Here is a 24,336-nt window from a genome sequence, read left to right on the forward strand (position 1 = left end):
CTCTCTCTCTCTCTCTATATATATATATATATATCAGAAACGGAAGACGCCAACAACCGTAGTCCCGTTGAAAGCACCGGTTCTCGTTAGATCACCGAAGTTAAACAACGTGGAACGTGACCGGCACTAGGATGGGTGACCGTCTGGTCAAAAACCGGAAAGTGACCCACCCGGGGTGTTTTTCACGTGTTGTTGGCAAAAGGTGGTTCGGAACCCACCATAAACAGTAGGTCCCGCTGAAAAGGCGATGGTGAGAGTGGAAAAAGGAGAGGATTGGTAAATGAATTTGAAACCCTGAGGGGACCAAATATCATGTCCATACCATACCATACCAGAAACGGAAGACGGAATTCATTTTTCAAAGATCGGTGCAACAAGAAAGCATGCTTTCCGACAGATTTTACATTAATAAACTCGAATGAAGGAGGCAGCTTCCGTTTTCGACGATACACAGAAAGCTTACCAGCTTTAATTTGGTTTACGATCGCGATTCCTTCCGGTTTGCGCAGAGATGGCGCGATATATCAATTTCAAGGGTGGGTCTGTGCCCGAAACGACGTCGGCGAGTATAAGTTCTGATTCCTAAAAAAAAGCAGCGAGTTTTGTCGTATGAATAATATACCGGTATAGCCGCACGGTCTCGCGAGTTTTCTCGTCACTTTTTAAGAAAGATTCGATATGTAATTTGTTGTTCCCGTTCTTGCGGAATAAATGTATACCTACATAGAGTAAGATGGGAGCGCAAAAAGGGAATCGCGATTTAAATTTCCGCTATAATTTATCTTCAGTGAAGATTGTCTAGGAACGATAGAAGAGGAAATACGGAGCATTAAATCTCCTTAAGAGGTCTCGGAGCTGTCGATAAAAGGTAAAGGTTCTCAAAGGAATGCCCCCGGTATTCGAAATAATGCCGTGAATTCAAAACGAATCGGTGAAAGGGGGAAAGAATGTCCCGAACAGGGGAGAAACCGGGGCACAAGGTTCACGATTTACCGATCTTTATTGTTTATTCCCCTACCCCGAATTCTTCTGGAAATTGATTCTTCGGTCGTTCAACAACTGCGGAGCATTGTTTTCCCTTGCTCTCTTCCACGACTGTACATACACTCCCGCTCATACGTCTTAGGACACCCCTTGTTTTTAGTAGAACTCTGGTATTTCGTATAGATTTTGAATCTTTAACTGTATTAACCATATAACATAAATGTAATGATAATGATCCAAAACACACGTCAAGAATATGTAAAAACTATTTGATTCAAATTCAATGTAATTACAAGACTGCGGATTTCATGCATTTATGAGAAAAATGGCAGGATGTAAATTAAAACGGTAAAAACATTTTAAGAACATCCATATGTTATTTTTAATTTATTACAGAGTTGAATACAAATATCTAATACAGACTTTACGGCTCTACATTCGAAAATATTAAATTCTACAGTACATAGTTAATAGGTTGATATCGTCAATATATTGTTTATCACATGCGAGAAAACTAGAATTTCTGAGAGAACAGACGGATTTCAGTTTCTGTATCTGCACCAACCTCTAATATTTCCAACCTCGTTCGATCTCCATTTTTTTCAGTTCGAAAAGCATTTATTTCCAGAGCAAAGCCGAGCCCCGATGATCCCTTTTTATTTGTGCATTTCGCGCAAAAATGGCCGAGACATAAAAGATTTACGACTTCCTTCTCTCGGTTCTGACGCCATTTCTACCCCGCTCCCTTTCGCAAGGGGATGCGTCTGCCGCTTATGTGTCTCACAATTCTTCCCGCGACCCTCGGCGATCCTTAAGTTATGCAGATTTCGAGGATCGCGCGGAAATTCCCACCGAAAATTGAAATTTCATCCTCCTTTGTCTCCCATCGAGGATCAGGCGCCAGCCACGGGAAAGGCACCCCCGAGATTACGTTTGCGTGGGAAACAATCGTGCCGCGCGCCGCGCCGCGCCGCGCCGCTCTGGAACGCGCCTTGGCTTTCATTATCGAAAAAAAGACGTCGCTTTCCATCCCCGCAAGAACCGTCCCGTGTTATGAATATTTTGCTGCTTTGATCTACTCACGCTAATGCACGCTGTAGACGCTGTAGGAGGTGGATCGTCGCCGGGACGTGAGCTACGTACCTGAAAATCAAAGAAGAGAGGTGGTTGTAGCGCTTACGCGAATAAATCCCGTTGGATCGGGTTTTCTAACAAGGTAGTCTGCGAGAATAGGCAGGTGTTGGACAATTTACGAATATTACAGGCACGTAGAAAAACAGAGACACTGATGCGTTGTTCCCTAAAAACGTCTATGTCAAAATTGCCATTTCAGATCCTTGCTAGTCCCACTCTCACGATTAGTTCAACTTAAATCTTGTTTCATGGTTTTTTATTATTGTTAAGAAAACTGAATCTTCTTAAATCTTGAAACATAAACGTTGTCTCATGATTTTTTATTTTTGTTAAGTAAACTGAGACTTGTTTGTTTTATCGGCTCTAATCAAGCAACGAACCAACCAATTTACCTGAAAATTCAACGATATGTTCAATATTTTGCTCCAGGACTTCTGCGGCGTCGTTTGACTCTGTGAGCCAGGCAAGGGGACACACGTACACCTGGCCACTGTACGAAAGTTCGTGACAACTGCGTCTCGGGCTGCTTTGTCCTCCAGACGCGGCGCGGCGGTCGTTCGTCTCCAAAAACATCGCGGAGCGTTGTACATATGTAGTACTTGCCGGCGAAGACAAGAAACTCCTCGTCAATAATACACTCGGTTTAATCAAAGGGGGCATGTCACGTCGTCAGGAGTACGGCTCAATTTAGATCCGAGATAGCCCGTAGTGGTAGCGTTTACAAGACACGAGGACAGCTCCGCGATACTCTTCGTCCCCTACGCGGGTTACAAGTTCCGTCTCGCTTAATGGAGAACCAAGATAAGTTCTCGCTGAAACGAGCCTCGCAGGCACACGGCCCCACCGCCCGTTCCCCTTCTATCCGCGTTTGCGAACTATCCCCGTTTCGACGAGCACGACGAAAAAGAAAACAACACGGGCCGAGTTATCCGAAAGGGTTAACCGAGTTTAGGTACAGAGGGGCGAGAAACGTTGACGGAGAACGACAGGTTCTGACGAAGGACAACTCCTCCTTGACCCTCTTCCCCTGCCTAATCGCCCTTAAAGACTCCTCCAGGAATGATGAATCGGTGGCCTAACGAGGGCCCCGCGAGCAACCCTCTGCTAGAATGTATCGGTCATTGATTTGAACCCTGACGGAGTTCGCATTCTCGCTGCGGGCTAGACCGTGCAGACGATGTAACGAGGATCGTTCTACTGTCATTATTAACCATTCACGAGGTTGAGTCAAAAATTATCTACACTTTTCGTTCTGCAATTTATTTACATGAAGCTCTCCCTGAATTAATATTAAATTAATAAATATTTATTCTAAAAAGAACAATACCCTCTTCGGGTCAACTCGACCCAGTCTGGTCTGGAAACTATTGCGAAGAAGTACTTTTGCCGAGAGAGATTGCCGCGAGAGAGAGAAACGAGCATGCGGTCGCTCTATTTATCGCGACTAACAGAACATAAGAAACGACTTCCTTTTGGAACGACTCGATACTTCTCGGAGGATCTGGATAGTCTGTCAGCCGATAATTCGATCGATCAACCGGATGCTCTTTCCTCGGGCGTTACGATTGGCTGTCGAACGTAATGCGACGCAGCGCTCGCTAATGATATGCGCGCGTCGACAAGTGTCTTACGTCACTTGACGCGCGCATCTTGAACAGTGACACTGTAATGTAATTGAAATTAGATACATAATCTATTTTCCATGATTATATTTTCATTTACACAGGAAGTAAGGTAAGTATTTAATCTTTTTAACTTACTTCTACTTCTCATCAACGAATTCTTTAACTTCTGCTGATAGTGCCTTATTCTTATTTTTGTCACAAGACGAAACAGTTTTTCCGCGTAAAAGATTCCAATTTTAAACTGTCCAACTTTAAGTGTTTAAACAAATTCAAATATGAATTATATTTGATGTATTTTCTTCATTTTTCCGAAATCTATGAACATTCAAGAAGACATACGTGTTGATCAGATTGTATTAATATGAGAAAGTTGATTTTTGGCAAAATGTCGCGCTCAATTTCTCGATTCGGACCACTGTGCGATGTAGAGCTAAATAACTTTTTGAAATGTATTCGGGCATGATTGAAGACATTTTGAAGAATACGCAAAGACCTCCGGCGGGACCTGAGAGAAGTGAAACGATTGAATGTAAACGATGGTGGCGAGGATCGATGGCCTACAGTTCTCCAGGCTTTCTTTCCACGCTTCTTCACGCGAGCGACGGGTTCTCTCAGTCGTGATTGCATTCAGGAAGGAAGCCCGAATCGCCGATTATGAATCACCGATTCGTGTAATCGGTGCCTCGTGGGACTCCGTTGAGAATCGAGCTGGGTACGCGGACCTCGTCGTCATCCTTCGCCGAGCAACGTGGGAGGATACGGTACGCCGCCGGGTATCGCAATTCGAAGACAGAGGCAGGCCCTCGGTTCTGCTGCAGGAAATGGAAGATCAATATACATACATATACTCTCCTGTTTCGCAGTCTCTTCTTTCTTGGACGAGGCCCACACGATCGCAGACCGAGGCGCGCGTCCATTTTCTGGTTAAATCGAGTGTTCCCAATACAAAGCTGTGGGTCAGCTTGCCGGGGCTACCAGCATTTCTTTCGTTGTTCACCTTCCTTGTTACAATGTTTCGTTAAATGCAACGTGTGCACCTCTTTTATGAAATATGTACGTTCAAAATCATTTGAAATATAACAAGTTGAAATACAGTCAATATTACTGGTCAGTTATCACTTGTTTATTTTGTGCTTTATAAACTATTTGCAGGCTCTGATGGAATAGCTTCCAATTCTGAAACGCGTTAAGCAGTGAGTTCGCTGTTTATTTCGATACGCGAATGTCTTTCATTGGCCGCAAGCGCCCGTATAACCATGCTTTCTGCTATCGATTCATCCGAGGTGGGATTGGCATCAGAGACCAGTCTGATTGGTCGCGGAAACAGGTGTCTTATTGTCCGACTACCCGGAGGGTCTCATTGTTTCGACGTCCCAGATGTTAATACAGGGTGCATCTGCATGAAATACGAGGATCCTCGCAGCAGACTACGTGAATGGGAAACCGAGTGTGAACCATGAGGAAGAGTCTTGATAAATAGTTGACATTTTGAGTTGGCAGACGTCTATCCACCGGAGCAATTGATTCGCAGAAATCAGGAGATTTGGATTAAAGAAATACATATTGTACTGCAAGTTACCAGCAGAAGCAAACATTATTCGATTAGGCCAAGTTGGACGATCACGACGCGACGCGACGCGACGCGACGGTGGAATGGAAGTCAGCGATAAATGTATCCTCGTCGAAGAAAAAGGAATTTTCGCTGATGCAGTGGGAAAGATGATTTCTTCGTTAGAAGAAAAGGAATCGTGCGCTGGGAACAGGGGGGAACTTTGATTTCGTGACATCAGCTTCCTTCGGCGAGTGGGAGTATTTCATTTGGTTAGATCAGGAGGGGCTGGCATAACCGCATTAGTCAAGCTGTCGTGCTTCGTTCGAGATCGCTTGTCAGCCGGTCCTTTGACGGGGGCTGCTGCTGCTGCTGCTGGCCGAACAATAATTTCATATCTCTGAAAGTGCCGGCCAATCTAGCGCGCATCGTTGCGCTCCGACGCCTTGCATTTCTGATGAATATCGATGCCTTCCTTTTTCCTCCTTTATTCATGGCATCGCGTATCCTGCCAGACTCGCCACGCGTCAACTACGCTGGGAACGCTGTGCTTTTGTCAGCTTCCCTCTTTCCCCTGCCGATATTGCGAACGCGTGAATTTCTATCTCAAGAAACGCATAATTCCCAACATCGAACCCATTATCTATTTTCATTATTGAATTCTTACCGGTACGAAATTCGCGAATCTGCCAATTTTAACACATTACCGACCGGTGATTACTGCATAATTTTGAACAATCTATGGTTAACGGCTACATACTTTTTCATGAAACCTACAACAGTGACAGAAATTTTCATTGTCAACTGACATCTGTCACCTTCCACACACAATAACGTTATCTAATATGTACCTTCATTTCAGATTGTAATGTAAAAGAAAATTTCTATGCTTCCTTTCGGTACAGCAGAATTATTGAAAATCCTATTAAGAGCGGCGGATCGTTATTACAACTTTATCATTGATAATGTTCAGCAGCACTGTTCCCTGCTTTATTTATCAATTTTTTGAAACATATTGAACGTAAATAAATTTTCATTGAATACAATAACTACTTCAACGCAGAATAAGTACATTACTAGTAGTCGGCACCTTTGTTTATGCTTGAAACGCTTGAATTGAAAGTTCTCAGTATAATTGAGGGTTCATTACCGAAAATCGCAAAGTACATATTCGGATATAGTTTCCGCGATGGGAAAGTGTGACCAGCACTTTAGAAAATTGTGACGAGTAACGAACGGCGGAGGTGGAATGCCAAACGTCAGATTTGGTCGGTGACGAATCCGCCAGGACCTTTGTGCATCCATCAGCCGAGCTACCAGATGAACAACAAAGGGAAAAATGCAGGGAGGAAAGATAATTGCGACGCGACGGGGCGGATGGAGCTGTGAGAAAATTCAGCTTGACCTCGTCCGTCTGCCACCGCGCGGAACGAAAGGAAACAGACGTTGGTCTAATGAAAACTGTCAAAATTCGGGCCTGTGGAACGCGTTAATTGAAAACCAGAGGGGAAAAGAATATTTCCGGCCGTTCTTTCACCTATTTTAGCAATGGAAGTCCCAGATTTTTCAAAGCAACTCTTCGAAATGAAACTTTTGTTTTTTATCTGCGGAAGCCATTGGCCGGCAGTTTCGCTTAACCGTTTTTAGCGTGATTTTGCGTATCGTTGATATAAATCAATTTCCCGGCAAATACTCGATTATTTTGGCGAACACGAGGCTCTCGCATTAAACTCGGTTCGCGGCGCGGCGCGGCGTGGCGCGGCGCGGCGTGGCGCGGCGGGCGCGATCATGTGTTCGACGGGAAACATTCGTCGCGCGATTGAATTCCAGTGCTCGTGTTTCGCCGCGATTCAATGGAGAAAGTCAGACGCGAACGGGGCCCGAGCCACGATTTATCGTTGCGTACCAACCCGTCAATCCGCTTGCGAGCGTAGAGCACGTATAATTGGGAGGACTATCGTCCTGGCCGTGTTTAGCTACCTTTTGTGGGATCAAGGTATTACTACGAGCCGCGCTCCCGTGGCATTGTTATCCGGGCTGGCACGGGGTGGCTTCCATTGTGACTCGCGCCACCCCTATAGGGGCCGGCCAGGGAACCTACCGAAACGCCGGAAGTTACGGGCCGGGCGCGGCGTTTGCTGTTAAATTTTAGCGCTCAATGAAACACCAGGTCCACCGAAAGAAATTTCATTCCCGGCGTAAGCGTTCCTGTGAACGCTTCAACGGGAATTTCGCGGCGCTCTTACATCGCCGCTGGAAAGCAATTTTCCGTGGACCGTACTGCTCGGTCCACAGTTTTTCCACAGAAAAAGTTCTACTCTCCTAGCCGTTTTCAGTTTTTCCCAACCAAAACACTCAGAAATGTTCGAATTGGTCCTGACCAAACTATTGGTTGGCCAATAAGTCGATTTGATAAGAACGGTCTACTTTTAGAAGCGCAAATGGATTCGAAGTATGTAGTCTGGTAATTACACGTTTAATCTCAGGGCCGAATCTTGAGTCGTGGACGAACTCTCGAGTGAAAGATGAGCGAAGATAACGCGTGTACGATTCTAGATAAGATTTCAGCGAAGCTTAATGCTTGCGAAAAAGAAATCAGAGAGGAAGAACGCGAATAACAATTTATAGAACGAAACTGGCTCGTGACAGCATCCGTGCAGATTATATCTAACAAGAGGGCGGATCGACGGGGATCGAGGCAGAACATGTCGTATTTCCAGGCTTTTCTTTCGGTTTCATACTTGAAAGGCGACAGATGGCTGGACAAGCGAGCGCCGCGCCGCGCCGTTCAGCTATTCCTGAGGGAGTCTCTTCTGTTCTCTTCAACTCCCGAGGGTACGAATTTGAAAATAATCATAATAATTACTGGCTGCCACGAACGAGACAGTTGCACGAGTGAAGCGAAATCGGAGATTACTCATCCGCCCATTCAGTTCATTGAAAGACAAGCGGAACTGTCCGTGTTCGTACAAAATTGTACATATACGTATGTATACTGCACCAAGAACTGTGTTCAGCTCTCATACATGTCCTCAAAAATAGTTGCACAGAAGTCGATTCAGATTGCATACTGTTGCTTTCAACAAATTTTAATTTGAAAATTTCAAACAGGAATTTGTTTCTTTCTTCAAAACAATTTTCGAACTTTCAAGTTCGACTAATTCTTCTTCTTTGTTTCGTTGCAAGTACAATGAAAACGTTTTCGTGTCGCCTCACGTAAGAAGCAGCGACGCGACGGCGGAACGCGTTTCTGCTTCCTAACCGCGAAAAGAGACCATTTGCAGCAAAATGTAAGCAGAAACTGTGGTTTCTGGTTTCCTGCGACCACCTCGCCCAGATGGGAACATCGAGATATAACACCTGAGGCTACTGTAAATTTAACGGAACATAAGCGAACCTCGAGAACTTTTGGAGAGCAAGTTTCCACATACTGGCCTAATTATTTGTAGTATGATAATAACACTGAATCCTACTTGGCACGGGAAAACAGGACCACAGTTCTCTGCGCGATCGTTAATTCATCTTCCTTATAAAAATAATCCTACTATACTAAATAATCCAGAAAGTTTGCAAACGATGCTCGTTTACTTATCGGTTGATATTTGCGTTTTCCAATCATTTGCGTCAGCCCTGAAGCCCCTGTTTTTCCTTCGTATCGACATCCAGTTGATTATTTTCCAGCGCGACCGGTACTGGTACTGGTACAAAAAGGACTCGGGGAAAATGAAAAGGACGAAGGGAAAGAAAGCGCGCCATGGCCCTTTGAAGTAGATTAATCCCGGTGTGGGTCAGACGGACGGATATTGAGCTAAACGTCACACGCACCCCCTGCACAGGGCACAAGTGCGCGGTTGATTCAGCCCCCGTGCAGCTTCTCGTGTTCGATCCCGGATTGTTTTGATTGACAGGAACAAATACGAGTGACGTGCATCCGTGGGGACATTCTGTTGTCGCGTCGCGGATCTTCTGCTACCGTCTCCCAAGGGTCGTTTAAGTGAAACCTCTTGATCGACTATTTTACAGCAATGCATATCCGTCCCCGACTTCTCCTGCCAATTTTTCCTTGGTTTGCCAGTTAGGTGGTAGGCAACTAAATTCGCGACCTTCTGTTTCGTAGTTCTTTGATTGTCCTCTCTGCTCATTCAGTGACCATTCCTTTGTGAACTGTACATCATTGGAAAGCTCTGAATTTTGCGATTAATTTGATATATAATAAAATACTTGTGCTTAAAAAATATATATCATACAATACAAGGTGTTAATTTTAACTCGAACACCTAAATGATCTCTGATCATTCAATACTTTATGCATTTATCGCAAAATTGGGAAGATGAAATTCAAAATTGCTGAAAAATTTCGTGAAATTGAATATGTTTATATACGATTTCTCCTCTATGAAAATCATTAAGGGAAGAAATAACATTCAATTAAGTTTCTATTTCTTGCATAAAGATCCGCACAGCCTAGTGATGAAGATTCTGAAGTTGGAGTCTAACAAAAATGTATGCTATTAATTTCCTTTGAATCGATATAAAATTCTATTTTGGTTTTGTTAATGTACAGCTATTGGGGGGAACATATAGGCGTACAATAGATACATAACGTTTCTACTTTTTCAGGAAATTGAGAATTACAAAAAAGGTTTTGGTTTTGATCACCTGAAATCGTAAAATAAATCGTAAGGCAAGGCATTTTAAATGAACCTGTCGCCGAGCGTTCTCGCTTTATCGCGACAGTGTTTAAAAGCTGTTCGACCGGGTTCTAAATCGGCAACAGTGCGCAGAGCAGATTAATTGTATCCTCCTCTCCGGAGGAGCAATGTTGCACGGCGCGTCGCGTCGGTCCGGACAGTTGCAAACATTACAGAAACCGGGGGCGGGACGGTGGAGCTCGTTAGCAGTAACCGCGAGCGATTTATAATTATCGCGGTACATATCCCTTCGGCGAAAGAGAAACCGAAGCCAAAGTGAGAGAGCGAGAGTACGGCTTGATAAAAGCCTGACGCGGCACAGTTTCTCGCGTTTATCCTGAATCATTGGCGCGTACTCGATTCTCGTGACTCTCGGCCGAGAGTACATTTACCATTCCGAAATCTCCGAGTATCGCTACGCGGAACCGGGTTCTTAATCCTCTTTAAGCGGGTACACGCTACCCGGACGGGTACGATAAGTCGGCTGGGGCTGTTTTCGCGTAGATTAGCCATCAAATTCGTATCGTTACGCGGTCGACCTTGGCCCGGCCATATACATAATATCGTTACGTTCTTCAAATATAGGTAGGTATACAATTATTGTTGAAATGTATTTTATACGTGAGAAATAAAATGGATCAATTACTCCACGGAATGAACGATCGGTTCGATTTCAGTTTGTTTGTAAAACCGTTGTTTGCGCGTTCATGTGATCGTCCGACAATTTTCCAAATTGTGTTTTGGACAATTGACAATTAAGGTGGAGTGGGATAGTGCGCCCTAGTTTTTGCAAAGTTCGACTTTACTTCTACTACATAGAATAAATACAAGCTAGAGAAATTTCGTTCATACTATGATATAATAAAAATAACCAATTAACGCGCACTTGCCCATAATCTAAGAATTATATTATCGTGAACGCGATCCAACACCGTAGTGGAACATCCTGAAAAATTCCTCTACACAAAGCAGGGAAACGAACGTTCTATTCCGAATCGATAAACAACGTATCCAGCGAAGAAATTTCGTGTACCGCGCCCACGATCGCAAATCGTTGCGACCGAGAAACGAGAAATTGGAACCGAGCGTGTTATTAGAACGAAAGATCGCCCACGCGATTGATCTTGTTGCCTTCGATCCTTAATTGCCGAGGATAATTGCGCGGACAGGCAGTTTCTATGCTCTGTCTGGTTGACGTATGTAGCTCTGTTTCAAACGTTCTCGGGATTTTTCTACGGCGGATCGATTGTACCGCTGCGCGCCGCGTAAAGAAAACGTTCGTACGGAAAAGACGGCCGAAGGCGGGCGGAACAGAGAGCCGAAGTCACGGTTTGCTTGTTCGTCCCACGCGAGAGAGCCAATATCCAAAGCGGATACGCGATATTGCGATCAATGCCATTGGCCTATCTGGAATACGATCCCGAACGAACCAACGCAACGCAACGCAACGCAACGCAACGCAACGGACGAACGATCGTGGAACGTGTGAGAATACGCGAAGCGACGCGTTTCGAGATCGATTACCGGAGATACACGAGCGCGGTCGCGTCCGTCACTTTTCATTCAAAAACGAGCAGAGGATCACCGAACCGTGTTAACCCCTTGTCCAGCCGGTAATCCGCCAAGACTTACCCAGACAGTGTTCCGAGTTCCGAGCTCGGAGATTCATCGCCTCGATCGATTTACCGGGGAATCGATTTTCACGTCTCGTTCCCGAGCACTGACAAGTGTGTTGCGAAATACGATGGTACGATGCTTCGTCCTGTTGCGATCCGAGAGATTAGAACATGGTAAATGACCTTGGGTGGTCTTGGAACACTGGTGAAGGGTTGCTGGCGTTGCTGGCATGTGGAGCCAACAACGGTTCTTATACATTTTTTTTTATTATTACATATTTATAACTCTAATCCAATCATTTTCAATAAAAATATCATCGTTATTTCTCAGTATGTAATAGTGGAATAGAAAATATGAAACCGGTCGTCTAGATTCTTGAAAATTTCAGCGGAGGATAGATAATACATACATAATCGCTATAACGCATGGGAGGACCGTTCGCAATTTTCCGGTGGAGGGTCAAGAACACTCGATGGCGAACTTTCCCGTGGTACCTTTCTCGCCAGCCGTAAAACCTGGTTAGCTTCTCGAAGCCACGAGACACTCCCGACCAAAATGAATTTTTTTCTTTTTCATTGCCATTAATAGGGAACACTCGAGTATCTTAAGTAATTATCAAAGGTAATTCAATGAGCGGTTAAAACCCCCGTGAAAAGGCTAGCGGCAGCCATAAGTACTAGGCGACTTTGGGGAGCAAATTAAGGGGTTGGGATCGAAGGTCCCGAAGAAAGGACAGTGGTATAAGGAGAAGAGAGAGAGTTGATGAAGAGAGGACAAGGCTTTGAGGACAGAACTAGAACTGGTACTGGTACTGGGTCGAGGGTTGCCGTGAATGAAACCGTGAAGGAGCTTGCCTCTTATCTTTCATGTCGTACCGAACCGAACCGAAATTGTCTCGAGAGAGTTTTCCTTCTGCTAATACGGTTCTCATGGCGCTCTTCATTCTCCTCGATAATCAATTTTCTCGAACGTCGACTGTCAATCGTACAATAAACATTCACTCTTTGCACTCGGAACTATTTTGACACGAGAACTAAACATTTCTTCCGACCTAGAATATTTTCATTTTATATGATCACACTGGACTGCGGATGTTTATGCAATTTGAAATTTTTGTAGACGAATTTTAAAAAATTCAAATCAAATATAATCTTATTTTCCGTGGTAGTAGCCATTTTATATTTAAAATAAATTAAAATCGTACTAAATTCTATCGTTTTTTATATCCCAGCATCTTTTTAAGATTTTCAAAAGCCATAATTCCATAAAGATCCGGCAGTCTAATGATTCTTTTCATGTTATGCATATCAAAGTGATGTACATAATTTACTCTATTTGATATAAAATAATTTAATAACGTCTCTCTTTTATAGCATCCGAATATTAGGAAGGAATGTTAGGAAGGATGATCTCTATTTAGAGGTATTTAAAAACTGTGGATAACTACGAAATAACGATACTTTTCTTTAAATGATCTGAACAGTTAGCTAGTTTTATACTCGGTTCCGTCGATAAATCGAGCACCGATACATACTGTGTCAGTGTGTCGCTTTGCATACCTCGCACGATCCCATGAAAAATCGCTCGAAATCCACGAGAGCAACGTCGAACGATCGAATTCTCTGTTCGGAAACGGTGACGGCGCTATAAAGAGAAAATCTGTCGGCTCGAGATTCGGTATCGTTTTCCTATATGTAATTCTCGTTTCGTGGTCGGTCGCAGAGTTCCATGCACGAGTTCCCGACGAAACTGTCCGTACATGCGTAACGTTTTCCCGCATGCTCGTTTCCCAGCACGCATCGGGGAACACGAATCGATGAAAGTACTTTCGGTGCGCTTCTAATGTAAGCCAAACGAATTCTGTGTGCCAAGCACGCATGAAAAGGCTCCCGACATTACTGGAACAGTTTTAATCAAAGTAAACTTCCCTCCGGGTATTCTCGACGTTGTCGTCGCCGTCGCCGTCGTCTCTTTGTCCCGCGTACAAGACGAGAGGTTCCTCCCTCCTCAGTGGTTTCATTCATCCGAACCCTCGACCCAGTACCGCTCTTCATCTGTCGTCAGAAGATCGCCATCTTCATCAGTATCCTTCGTGTGTGTGTTACATCTCTTCCAGTCGTGTCCTTCGAGGTTCTTTCGCTTCCTGAATTTTTTCCCTCGGTCGTGCCACCGAGAAAATTTCCTTCACCTTTCTCATCCGCGCGGACGCGGACGCGGACGGTTCTTCGGGATGCACAGTGTGACCAGTACATACATACATACAGCGACACGAGTCAGTCGCATTAATATTCGGACGCTCTCAAGAAAGCAATAACTTTTTTAACACCAAACCTACCGGAGCCTTAAAAGTAACTGGTACACATGTTCCCTTATAAAAATGACAAAATTGATTTTATTTAGACTTTGTGCGGCTTCTATTATAATACGTGCTCTACTAAATAAAATCTTTTTATTATTTCAATAATTGTAAAATAATGAATCTGGCAACCGATCATTTTGACCGGTGGTGATCAGGGTTGCCATCTGTGAGTCCCGCGTGCGTCGCGTCGCGTCGCGTCGGTTACTTGTATGTACATTTGTCGTATCAAACTGCGTCTATTCTGTCAAGCTCGATGATTGCATAAACTCAAATTTTTTTTTAAATAGTGACGCGCGGCGTGTTTTTCCTGGCAAACACAGAACTATTCTATTCATACCATGTTAATGCGGCGTGTGAACTAGGATAACGAGTAGAAGAATGAAACAGTTACATACAACGGAATTCCAGCAGACACAAAGTAGCGTGGAGCGAATATTAAGGGTGGGAAAACAGCTCGCGCGTGTATTTGTTTAACACTTACACACCGCTAGATCGTCTTATGGGCGAGTTGAAGCCCACAATGGCGGCGCGCGGTACAAAGAGTGAGAGAGAGAGAGCATTAGCCGGAGTCCGTAGCGCTCTCTTTCTATATGATGTGTCGACACATCAATTGATCACCCCGGCTAATGCTCTCTCTCTCTCTCTCTCTCTCTCTCTCTCTCTCTCTCTCTCTCTCTCTCTCTCGAACGCCGCCATTGTGGTCTTCAGCGCTTCGTACAGGCCGCGCAGTCTATCTCTATATGTCTATGGATCCACGCATACGTACACGATTTCAAGACTTCGGTATCTGCGTCGTCATGCCACGCGCGAGCCGATTCCCCACCCTTAAAAAGTTAAAGTGACCGTTATGAAATCAATGACACACATATTGCACCCAATGCAGGATTACGCACGCGAATACATGAATATATTTTCGATCGATAGCAGTATGCAGGCGGCGGCGGCGGCGGCGGCGGCGGTGGCGGCTGAATAATTTCTTACGGATTTGATCGAGGGTTTGCGAATTTCTAAAAGCGAGATAAGCAAAAGAGCGGCGTGTTCTTGATCAATTATTTCTACCCTCTTCTTCGATCGATTTATATCGTCATGCACGGATCGTTGAAATTCCAATTGGCCCCCGCTCTACAGCTTCCACGGCCATAAATTACAAGGGCCACAGACCGGCATACACATCGCTAGCATGTATGTACATACCGGGCAACAAGTTGCAATTACAAAGTGCCCCCGGTGCAGCGCTCGCATGACTGCCGAACAAATATTTCCTGTCGCGCGAAAAGTCCTTCGCGTGACCTTTCCCTTGGCCCTTTGATCCCTCGCGAACCCTCCGTTCGCTTCACCGCGAACAAAATCTTTTATTTAAATGCCATACTTGTTTCCAGCATTCGATGGTTTTTGCAGATTCGACCGAATGCAAGGTCTATAATTATTACCAGCGCGCGGTAAATTGTAGTTATTTACGCGTAAAGATTTCCCCGGTGCGCACGGGATCTCTTTGAAAATTCAGATTTTCACAAAGGTTCGCAAGATCAAACATTAATTAACTCCCCTTGATTCTCGAGGTAATTTGTAAACTGTAGACTGCAGAAACTGATGCAAATTCATATTTCCAAAGATGAGTTTAAAATTCAATAAAATAGTCTTCTGTGTACAATAGTGTACATATTGTGTATATGTACATTGTTTGGCTGTGTTTCCGTTTACGTCCGTGCTCGGAATTGGATGAAATTTTGGATATACATAGGTTCTTTTTTGACTGAAATGATGATCGTCACTATTACAGTGTGTGTCAATGCTGATTTCAAATCTGAACTCAAAATTTGTGTACGATTTTGCAAAAAATCGATTTTCCTGAACAAAACTAATGAAATCATTTTTTCGTAGAAATGAATTGTGGTAATAACCCACTAGTTTGAAGGTATATTGTATTCTCATATATAAAACACATTCAAAATAATCATAATGATGTATTTGAACGTTTACTTGATGACGTGTATCACTTGACGTATCGCTGCGATTGTCGCTGGAACTCTTTGTGGGCTATGTGTGACTGTAATGTAATTTAAATTAGATATCTATTTTCCATAATTATATTTTCATTTACACAGGAAGTAAGCTAAGTATTTTATCATTTTAACTTACAATTAGTTCTCCGCAACGAATTTTTTAACTACCGGTTATACCTTGTTATGATCTATATCGCTAATATTATAAATAATGTTGTGGGCTATATTGTGACTAATATTATAATACAGTATAAGACAATGAAAACAGCTGCCGCGTGTCACATCTGCTTACGGTAATCCCATGAACTCATATTTGAAGACCGTATCAATTCAAATTAAAATGTATGTATTCTAGTTTCCGAACATATAAATTGTGGGACAGCAAGTTGCAAAGCCTTCAGTTCTTTCTGATCAGTGACCGCGGTTAAACGAAGGTGGATTCTAGTCTGATACATACATATGTATACATATTGTTAGCGGAGACACGAATCGAATAAAATGGGTATCATGGATGTTTACAATTACTGGAACGAAGATCTTGGTAAGTAATTCTAATTATGATTTCCTTTCGATGCACAAATGCGTCAAATGTTATCAAAGTAAATGACTTATCAAAGTAAAATATTAAAATAAATTTGCGGCTGGCTGTGTCGTCGACAACTGACCAAAATGAACATTTCGTTCGCATTGGATGATTACAAGTGGCGGATTAGATCCTTGCGTCTCCATTTATTTTTTTTAAGTAGGCGTCATAAATGAATCCATCTTTATACTTTCAACACCTGAGAGCTCTCAGTTAAATTTATGCAGCCTTCTCACTCATCAATTCATCGCAATTTTCTGACCGTTTACAATTATAGGATAGGAATTAGAGTGTGTTCATGACAGCGATCGCCCTCTCGTCCAAACGATCATTTCTCACTATTGTATGGTACTAATGGTGCTCCAATGAACGTGTGTCTTTTCAACTGGCTTAAGTTAATTAATTTAGTTGCGTGATTGAGTTATCCCTTTTCCTCCCCTAACCGAAGCAGAACATACCCCTATTCCTATTTTCAACCGCAATAATGAACGTAAAAAGGTAGAAAAAGTGCTCGAGTTGTATGGCGCATCTGAATTCGTATGTGAAAAAATTTATGCATGGTACATACAGAAGGTTGGCCACCGCTGCTGTAATCGGTAAAACAAAGGACGAGATCTTCCGTTCCAACCTAATAAATTATTACCGATTACCGATAAACCGGTGACCGACGACTCGCGGTGACTGAATGTGAAAAAAAACAGACATCAGCGCTCGAACCGGAAGTCGTTACATATCGTTACATAACCCACGCTTTTGTATTTCTGTATTTGACAAACTGTGTGTTTAAAAACGTATGGTTTAACATAATAAACGTTGCATTGACATTGCATGTGTCCCTGCTAACGGGGTTGCCTCCAACTTCTTCTATAAGAACCCTACATCTCTCGATATTTAAGAGAACGTGTATGTCTCTTGACAGTTCTCGCGGCTCCGCTCGAAAGCGGATCAGCTAACTATCCACCACATCACTTCCGTTACGCATTTTCGTGTCGCGAATTCCATCACGCGAAATTAGCCACTTGAGCTTACACCCTGCCAAACGAAGTTTTCACTTCAAAAAATAGTTGGCCCTGTTCTTCATCTTCATCACTGCTACTCATCATATTTACTCGTTTTCTTCTCTTTCTGGCGAAACATTTTTAGACGACACCACATTATTTCGAAAAATAATGTGTGTACGAATAAAATGATAAAACGGATCGATCACTAGATTGTACTCCAGTTTGTTGTAATTCACGTAGAAAATAGTAACTTTGAATAACAAAGATCAACCGCCTACTGCATAACGATGATATAATCGCTCATAATTCCAGATCCGAGGACGAAGGATCTGCCGTTGATAGCATCGAACTATCAAATACCATTAATCCTGATCGCATATCTATATATTGTTTTGAAATGGGGACCGAATTACATGAAGGACAAAAAGCCGTACAACTTGAAAACTTTCATCAGGTGCTACAATGTCCTCCAAGTTTTCATGAACGGGTTCATAGTCGTAAGGTTCGCTCAGTTGGGTGTCTTCGACGAACCAACAAAATTATGTATTTTACCGGATTATTCGTTTGATCCTATCCCAGTACAGGTAATTCAAAACCGTTACAATTACGTCTCGATAAGTGTGTGGAAGAGTTGTGCATGACATTTGCGAATTCTTTTGTTTCTAACTATGTTTTTATACAAATATTCGTGACGTTTTTCTAACAAAAACGAGGCCAGGCATCGCATAATTCGTGAGATGTATGTTTGCCCAGTTGACGATTCAGTTTAGAAGAACCTCGATTATTCGAACTTACGGTATCTGAATAATAAATCTGGATAGCAAACGATCAAGAAACATTGATTACTGTACACATATGTAATACAATGCGCAAGTGATACATATTTTGTGCCTGAAATTTTCGCGTATACATACTGAGGCATTGTTGCGGAATCCAATTGTGCAACCTAGTTTTTTCGGAATATTATTAGTTTTGATAGAAATATGTAACGTAAACTCTTGAAATGTGATCAACCGCAGCTAGATGTATGTACATAAACAGTCACGAGTCAGAACATTGCCATTGTAATAATTGCGGTAATCTTGCATCGTTGCATAGTTAAGTTTGTGTATGCAATGGAATTTTAATTGTGATATAAATGTGTCATTTTGCATAAAGTGTTACATACAGTCTTACAGTGACGGTGTACATATAATGAAACTGTTGAAAGTCTAGCATACTACGGAGCATGAAATATCCGTAACAATCAAGTAAATGTGATCCATTTTCACAGATATCGTACACACTCTGGTTAGCTTTAATAATAAGGCTCGTGGATCTGACTGAGACGGTGACATTTGTGCTCAGGAAAAAGGAGAGGCAGGTCTCCTTCTTGCACCTGTACCATCATGTATCGATAATATTGCTCGGGTGGTATTTTACAAGATTCTATGCGGTACAGATTACCGTGATTCCACTTGTGATAAACAGTATCGTTCACATGGTCATGTATACTTACTACTTCTTGAGTAGTTTCGGCGACAAAGCGCCGAAGATACTCCAGAAGGTGAAACCGTTTATCACAATAATGCAAATGGTGAGTGGAAGTTGACGCGAAACATTCATTAACGCATATCCGATCAAATATGTTTTCGTCTTTAATTAATGCTCATAGATAGTTTTACCTAATTTCGATTTAAAGAAACAAGTGCCATTTATTTGCAGCATGGTACAAATGATTAATATATGTATATGTAGGTATATCTAGTACTACGACTAATATGATACTATGCTATAGGTATACATACAATATATTATGATCAATATTGCTAATATTATGAATAATGTTGTGGGATATATTATGAGTAATGTTCGTAATAAAGTAATATGTATACTAACTTTAGTTTATTACGACTAACATTATTAATATGGCTAATATTAGTCATTTCTCTAGTTTCTTGACTAATATTAGTTTAATATTACTAAGGATATGTATTAATGCGTTTCTCAAACCAGACGATCCATAACTTTGAATAATTTATTGTTATCTGTGTCACACAATAGGTACAATTTGTGATCGTACTCTTCCAATCTAGTGTGGCCTACCTTCCGTCTTGTCATCTATCCTCGACTATGCCATCTCACTTAACAAATATCAATTTAATAATTAATTTCATACTTTTCTACAACTTCTACCGGACTACGTACAAGACTCAGCGGAAGCAGAAGCAGAAGAAATGAAGTGTAATGGCGTCGAAATGATTACAACGTTTAATAAACATGTTTATATTAATGTAAAATAAAAATTGTTTCCATTCATTTTAAAGAAACAGGGGACTAATAGCTTTACTCGTTGCAAAACGTGTAGAATATAAATGATCCACGTTTACAGTTTAAAGGCACAGTGAGAATACATTTATTGAATATGTATAGCTAAATGTTAGACATGTTCAACGGTCTTATCCGAATGCCTAGCGCCGCGAATACCTACCCAGGTGTATCCAGGTGTATCGCACCGCATGAAGGTGAACTTTGCTACCATCGTCAGCGCCCCCCGCGTACATATCATGCTATGAGGAACTGGTGAATAAACTAGCTTAATACATCCGCTTTCGATATTCCCAGAATTCATATTTCTCAATCGCATTAATTCAGCTTACAATGTATATGTCCTTGTATACCATGTAATAAATTCAGACAATGCCAAGTTACGAGCCTTCAGTTCTTCGTGATCAGTGTCCGCGGCTAAACGAAGCTAGATTCTAGGCTGATAAATATATGTACATATTGTTAGCGGAGACACGAAACGAATAAAATGGGTATCGTGGATCTTTACAATTACTGGAACGAAGATCTTGGTAAGTAATTCTAATTATTTGATTTCCTCTCGGTACACAAGTGCGTCTCAAATATTATCAAAGTAAATGACACATTAAAGTAAATTATTGTATTAGCCGGATAAGCATGGGCCAGCGGCCCTCGCTCCGATTTTCCTGATAGAAACGAGAAAAGATATCGACATGGCTCCGATCCTCGAATCCTGCTCCACTCAACTTTCTTTTCTTGTTTTTTTCTTTTTTTTTTTGTATGCATCTATAAACTGAACGATTTTTATTGTTTCCACTTCAATATTCTATAAAACAAACTTGCTACATACATATAATGCAATATACTGCTTTGTATTTCTGCGCACAAATTCTGAACACTGTGAAATAATAATATCTTGCGTGTGTACCAATACCGCGAAGGGATGATTGCGTAGCGACAATAATTTTTTCGTTTGTCATTGCAAGCCAGCCGATAAAAACAAAACAGCGAAAGAGAGCGGGCAGCGGCGTGCCGCGGTGCGGACTAGTGTTCTTCATCTTCACTACCGCTTATCATATTTACTCGTTTACGTCTCTTTCTGGCGAAACATTTTTAGACTGCACTATATTATTTCGAAAAATAACGCACCAATAAAATGATAAGACTGATTACCAGACTGCACTCCAATTTGTTGTAATTGCGTAGAAAAAGTTTACCTTGCATAAAGATCCGACGCCTATTGCATAACGATGATAATCGCTGATCATTTCAGATCCGAGGACGAAAGACCTGCCGTTGATAGCATCGAACTATCAAATACCATTAATCCTGATCCTATATCTGTATATTGTTTTGAAATGGGGACCGAATTACATGAAGGACAAAAAGCCGTACAACTTGAAAACTTTCATCAGGTGCTACAATGTCCTCCAAGTTTTCATGAACGGGTTCATAGTCGTAAGGTTCGCTCAGTTGGGTGTCTTCGACGAACCAACAAAATTATGTATTTTACCGGATTATTCGTTTGATCCTATCCCAGTACAGGTAATCCAAAACCGTTACAATTACGTCTCGATAAGTGTGTGGAAGAGTTGTGCATGACATTTGCGAATTCTTTTGTTTCTAACTATGTTTTTATACAAATATTCGTGACGTTTTTCTAACAAAAACGAGGCCAGGCATCGCATAATTCGTGAGATGTATGTTTGCCCAGTTGACGATTCAGTTTAGAAGAACCTCGATTATTCGAACTTACGGTATCTGAATAATAAATCTGGATAGCAAACGATCAAGAAACATTGATTACTGTACACATATGTAATACAATGCGCAAGTGATACATATTTTGTGCCTGAAATTTTCGCGTATACATACTGAGGCATTGTTGCGGAATCCAATTGTGCAACCTAGTTTTTTCGGAATATTATTAGTTTTGATAGAAATATGTAACGTAAACTCTTGAAATGTGATCAACCGCAGCTAGATGTATGTACATAAACAGTCACGAGTCAGAACATTGCCATTGTAATAATTGCGGTAATCTTGCATCGTTGCATAGTTAAGTTTGTGTATGCAATGGAATTTTAATTGTGATATAAATGTGTCATTTTGCATAAAGTGTTACATACAGTCTTACAGTGACGGTGTACATATAATGAAACTGTTGAAAGTCTAGCATACTACGGAGCATGAAATATCCGTAACAATCAAGTAAATGTGATCCATTTTCACAGATATCGTACACACTCTGGTTAGGTTTAATAATAAGGCTCGTGGATCTGACTGAGACGGTGACATTTGTGCTCAGGAAAAAGGAGAGGCAGGTCTCCTTCTTGCACCTGTACCATCATGTATCGATAATATTGCTCGGGTGGTATTTTACAAGATTCTATGCGGTACAGATTACCGTGATTCCACTTGTGATAAACAGTATCGTTCACATGGTCATGTATACTTACTACTTCTTGAGTAGTTTCGGCGACAAAGCGCCGAAGATACTCCAGAAGGTGAAACCATTGATCACAATAATGCAAATGGTAAGTGGATGTTGACGTCAAATATTCATTGACACATGCATAGAGTTATTTATCGCTGCCTTAATCACAGACTTGCCCCAACTTTAACTTCGAATACCCGAACATTATAAACATTTCGGGATCCCGACCCGAACCCGAACAAATTTCCCGACCCGACGCGAACCCGAAATTTCCGGTACTTGCACACCCCTAGACTGGTGGGATATTTATTTTTTCTGATGGACATTCTAATTGTAAGGTGAGGTGAAGGTTACCTTGACTTTTTAAAATGGGAAAACCTACGTTCTGTATCATGTATTGACCTCCATATGTCCTAAATCTGATAGTTAACGAGATATGTATTATCGAAATATATCTCGTTAACTATTAGGTTTAGGACGTATGAAGGTCAACACTTTTATACTTACAATTAGAATTTGATACGCTATCGATCCATCATATAAAAAATATGACATTCCATTTGAAAAAAGAAAGTTGGAGTGTCCACCGAGAAAAATAAAAGTCCCATCACATCATGCCCCCTTCGGTACACTGAAGAACTTTCATCTGAAACATTTTTGCGTATAATCAATATTTTTGGAAATATTCGTCTGTAACGCTTTATAATGTTCACCCTGTATCTACGTAGTACTACGAGTAATTGAACTATATCTACATACATATATTGCTCACATTATGAATAATGTTGTGGGCTATTTTATGACTGACATTAGTAATAATTAGACTGCGGATCTTTAAGGTTTTATGGCATCTGAAAATTTTCCAAAAATGCTGAAACGTAAAATTAAGATTTTATTTAATTCCACTTTCTCAAAATTTGCCTAGAAAAATGGAAAATTGCATAAACATCCGCAGTCTAGTAATATAATATATATATATATATATATTTTAACTTTAGTTTATTATATGGCTAACTTTATTAATATTGCTAATACTAGTCATTTGTCGTTTCTTTTGACTAATATTAGTTTAATAATACTAAGGATATGTACATATTAATGATTCTTAAACCAGATAATTCATAACTTTAAATAATTTATTTTTATCTCCGTCACAATAGATACAATTTGTGATCCTAATCTTATACGCTGTTGTGGTCTACCTTCCGTCGTGTCGTCTGCCCACGATTGTGCCAATCCACATAGGAAATCTCAATATCATAATTTATTTGATACTTTTCTACAACTTTTACCGGACTAACTACAAGACTCAACAGAAGCAGAAGAAATGAAATGTAATTGCTTCAAAATTATTACAAAATTGTTACAACGTTTAATAAACATATTTATATTAATGTAAAATAAAAATTGTTTCCATTAATTTTAAAGAAACGGGGGACCAATAGGAATTTCGTTCTTTATTTCTTCAATTAAAACCTTTACTCCTTGCAAAACGTGTAGAATATAAGTGATCCGCGCTCACAGTTTAGCATCGTCACTCTTTTCCCCTTTGAGCTTTGTCCACCTGTATTATAGTCATCTTTATTCAGAATATTTAAATGATGTTGTGTCACATGAAACTTGAATTTTCTCTTAATACTTACAGCCAGGGTTACACAACGGGTTCTCTCTCTCGTAACGCAAGGAATAGGGATTGGGATTTCTCTCTGAACAAAGAATATATTTTCCAATGTACATAGTTTCATACATCGAAAGTTTTCGAAAAATTTACAATAAACCTTTGAAGAAGGTTAGCAACGAAAGATTAAAATAATTTTACTAATAAAAGGTTTTCCCATCAGGCGTCCGGTTTATCTCAACCGTACTCTCCTATTGGGAAAACGACGACGACGACGACGACGACTCGGATTCACCCGGTGTCCTCTGTAAGTTCGGCGGCCGGCCTTCATGGCCGTCCTCTTCCATTTAAGGTCGTCGCAGACTATAGCGACACGGCGCGGCGCGGCGCGGCGGCTACCTGTACCGCGCCGCGGTGTATTTCAATGGGGATGCGGCGGGTCGTCGGTA

At 41.5% G+C, this 24,336-nt stretch overlaps 3 protein-coding genes across 16 annotated transcripts in view; 2 read left to right on the forward strand and 1 right to left on the reverse strand.

Moving 5' to 3' along the window:
* Window positions 1-24,336, reverse strand: part of LOC143207673 (uncharacterized) — a 378,264-nt gene that overhangs the window by 131,572 nt on the left and 222,356 nt on the right. For 12 of the 14 annotated variants that reach the window (XR_013008715.1, XM_076421369.1, XM_076421373.1 and 9 more), the window contains one exon: window positions 2,068-2,127. The exons of 1 other annotated variant lie outside the window; for it this stretch is intronic. Coding sequence is in view for 12 of the 13 variants with exons in the window: in XM_076421369.1 (XP_076277484.1) it covers window positions 2,068-2,127 (60 nt within the window). In the remaining variant the exon portion in view is untranslated. Of the gene's footprint in view, window positions 1-2,067; window positions 2,128-2,510; window positions 17,865-24,336 lie in introns of those variants that run through there. One more of the 14 variants, XM_076421368.1, reaches the window with a different exon arrangement.
* Window positions 16,349-19,854, forward strand: LOC143207719 (very long chain fatty acid elongase 1-like). The gene is made up of 4 exons (XM_076421478.1): window positions 16,349-16,503; window positions 17,859-18,130; window positions 18,820-19,122; window positions 19,590-19,854. The coding sequence occupies exons 1-4, from the start codon at window positions 16,461-16,463 to the stop codon at window positions 19,764-19,766; spliced, it is 795 nt and encodes a 264-aa protein (XP_076277593.1). The 5' UTR covers window positions 16,349-16,460; the 3' UTR covers window positions 19,767-19,854.
* LOC143207722 (very long chain fatty acid elongase 1-like) lies at window positions 20,224-23,676 on the forward strand. The gene is made up of 4 exons (XM_076421486.1): window positions 20,224-20,383; window positions 21,106-21,377; window positions 22,067-22,369; window positions 23,430-23,676. The coding sequence occupies exons 1-4, from the start codon at window positions 20,341-20,343 to the stop codon at window positions 23,598-23,600; spliced, it is 789 nt and encodes a 262-aa protein (XP_076277601.1). The 5' UTR covers window positions 20,224-20,340; the 3' UTR covers window positions 23,601-23,676.

The sequence above is a fragment of the Lasioglossum baleicum genome, chromosome 4, assembly GCF_051020765.1.
Source record: "Lasioglossum baleicum chromosome 4, iyLasBale1, whole genome shotgun sequence".
NCBI lineage: Eukaryota > Metazoa > Arthropoda > Insecta > Hymenoptera > Halictidae > Lasioglossum > Lasioglossum baleicum.

Coding starts and splice junctions, on each gene's coding strand:
- LOC143207722 (XM_076421486.1), top strand. CDS start 20,341: ATGGGTATCGTGGATCTTTACAATTACTGGAACGAAGATCTTG. Junction 20,384..21,105: donor TTACTGGAACGAAGATCTTG/GTAAGTAATTCT, acceptor TGATCATTTCAG/ATCCGAGGACGAAAGACCTG. Junction 21,378..22,066: donor TTGATCCTATCCCAGTACAG/GTAATCCAAAAC, acceptor CCATTTTCACAG/ATATCGTACACACTCTGGTT.
- LOC143207719 (XM_076421478.1), top strand. CDS start 16,461: ATGGGTATCATGGATGTTTACAATTACTGGAACGAAGATCTTG. Junction 16,504..17,858: donor TTACTGGAACGAAGATCTTG/GTAAGTAATTCT, acceptor TCATAATTCCAG/ATCCGAGGACGAAGGATCTG. Junction 18,131..18,819: donor TTGATCCTATCCCAGTACAG/GTAATTCAAAAC, acceptor CCATTTTCACAG/ATATCGTACACACTCTGGTT.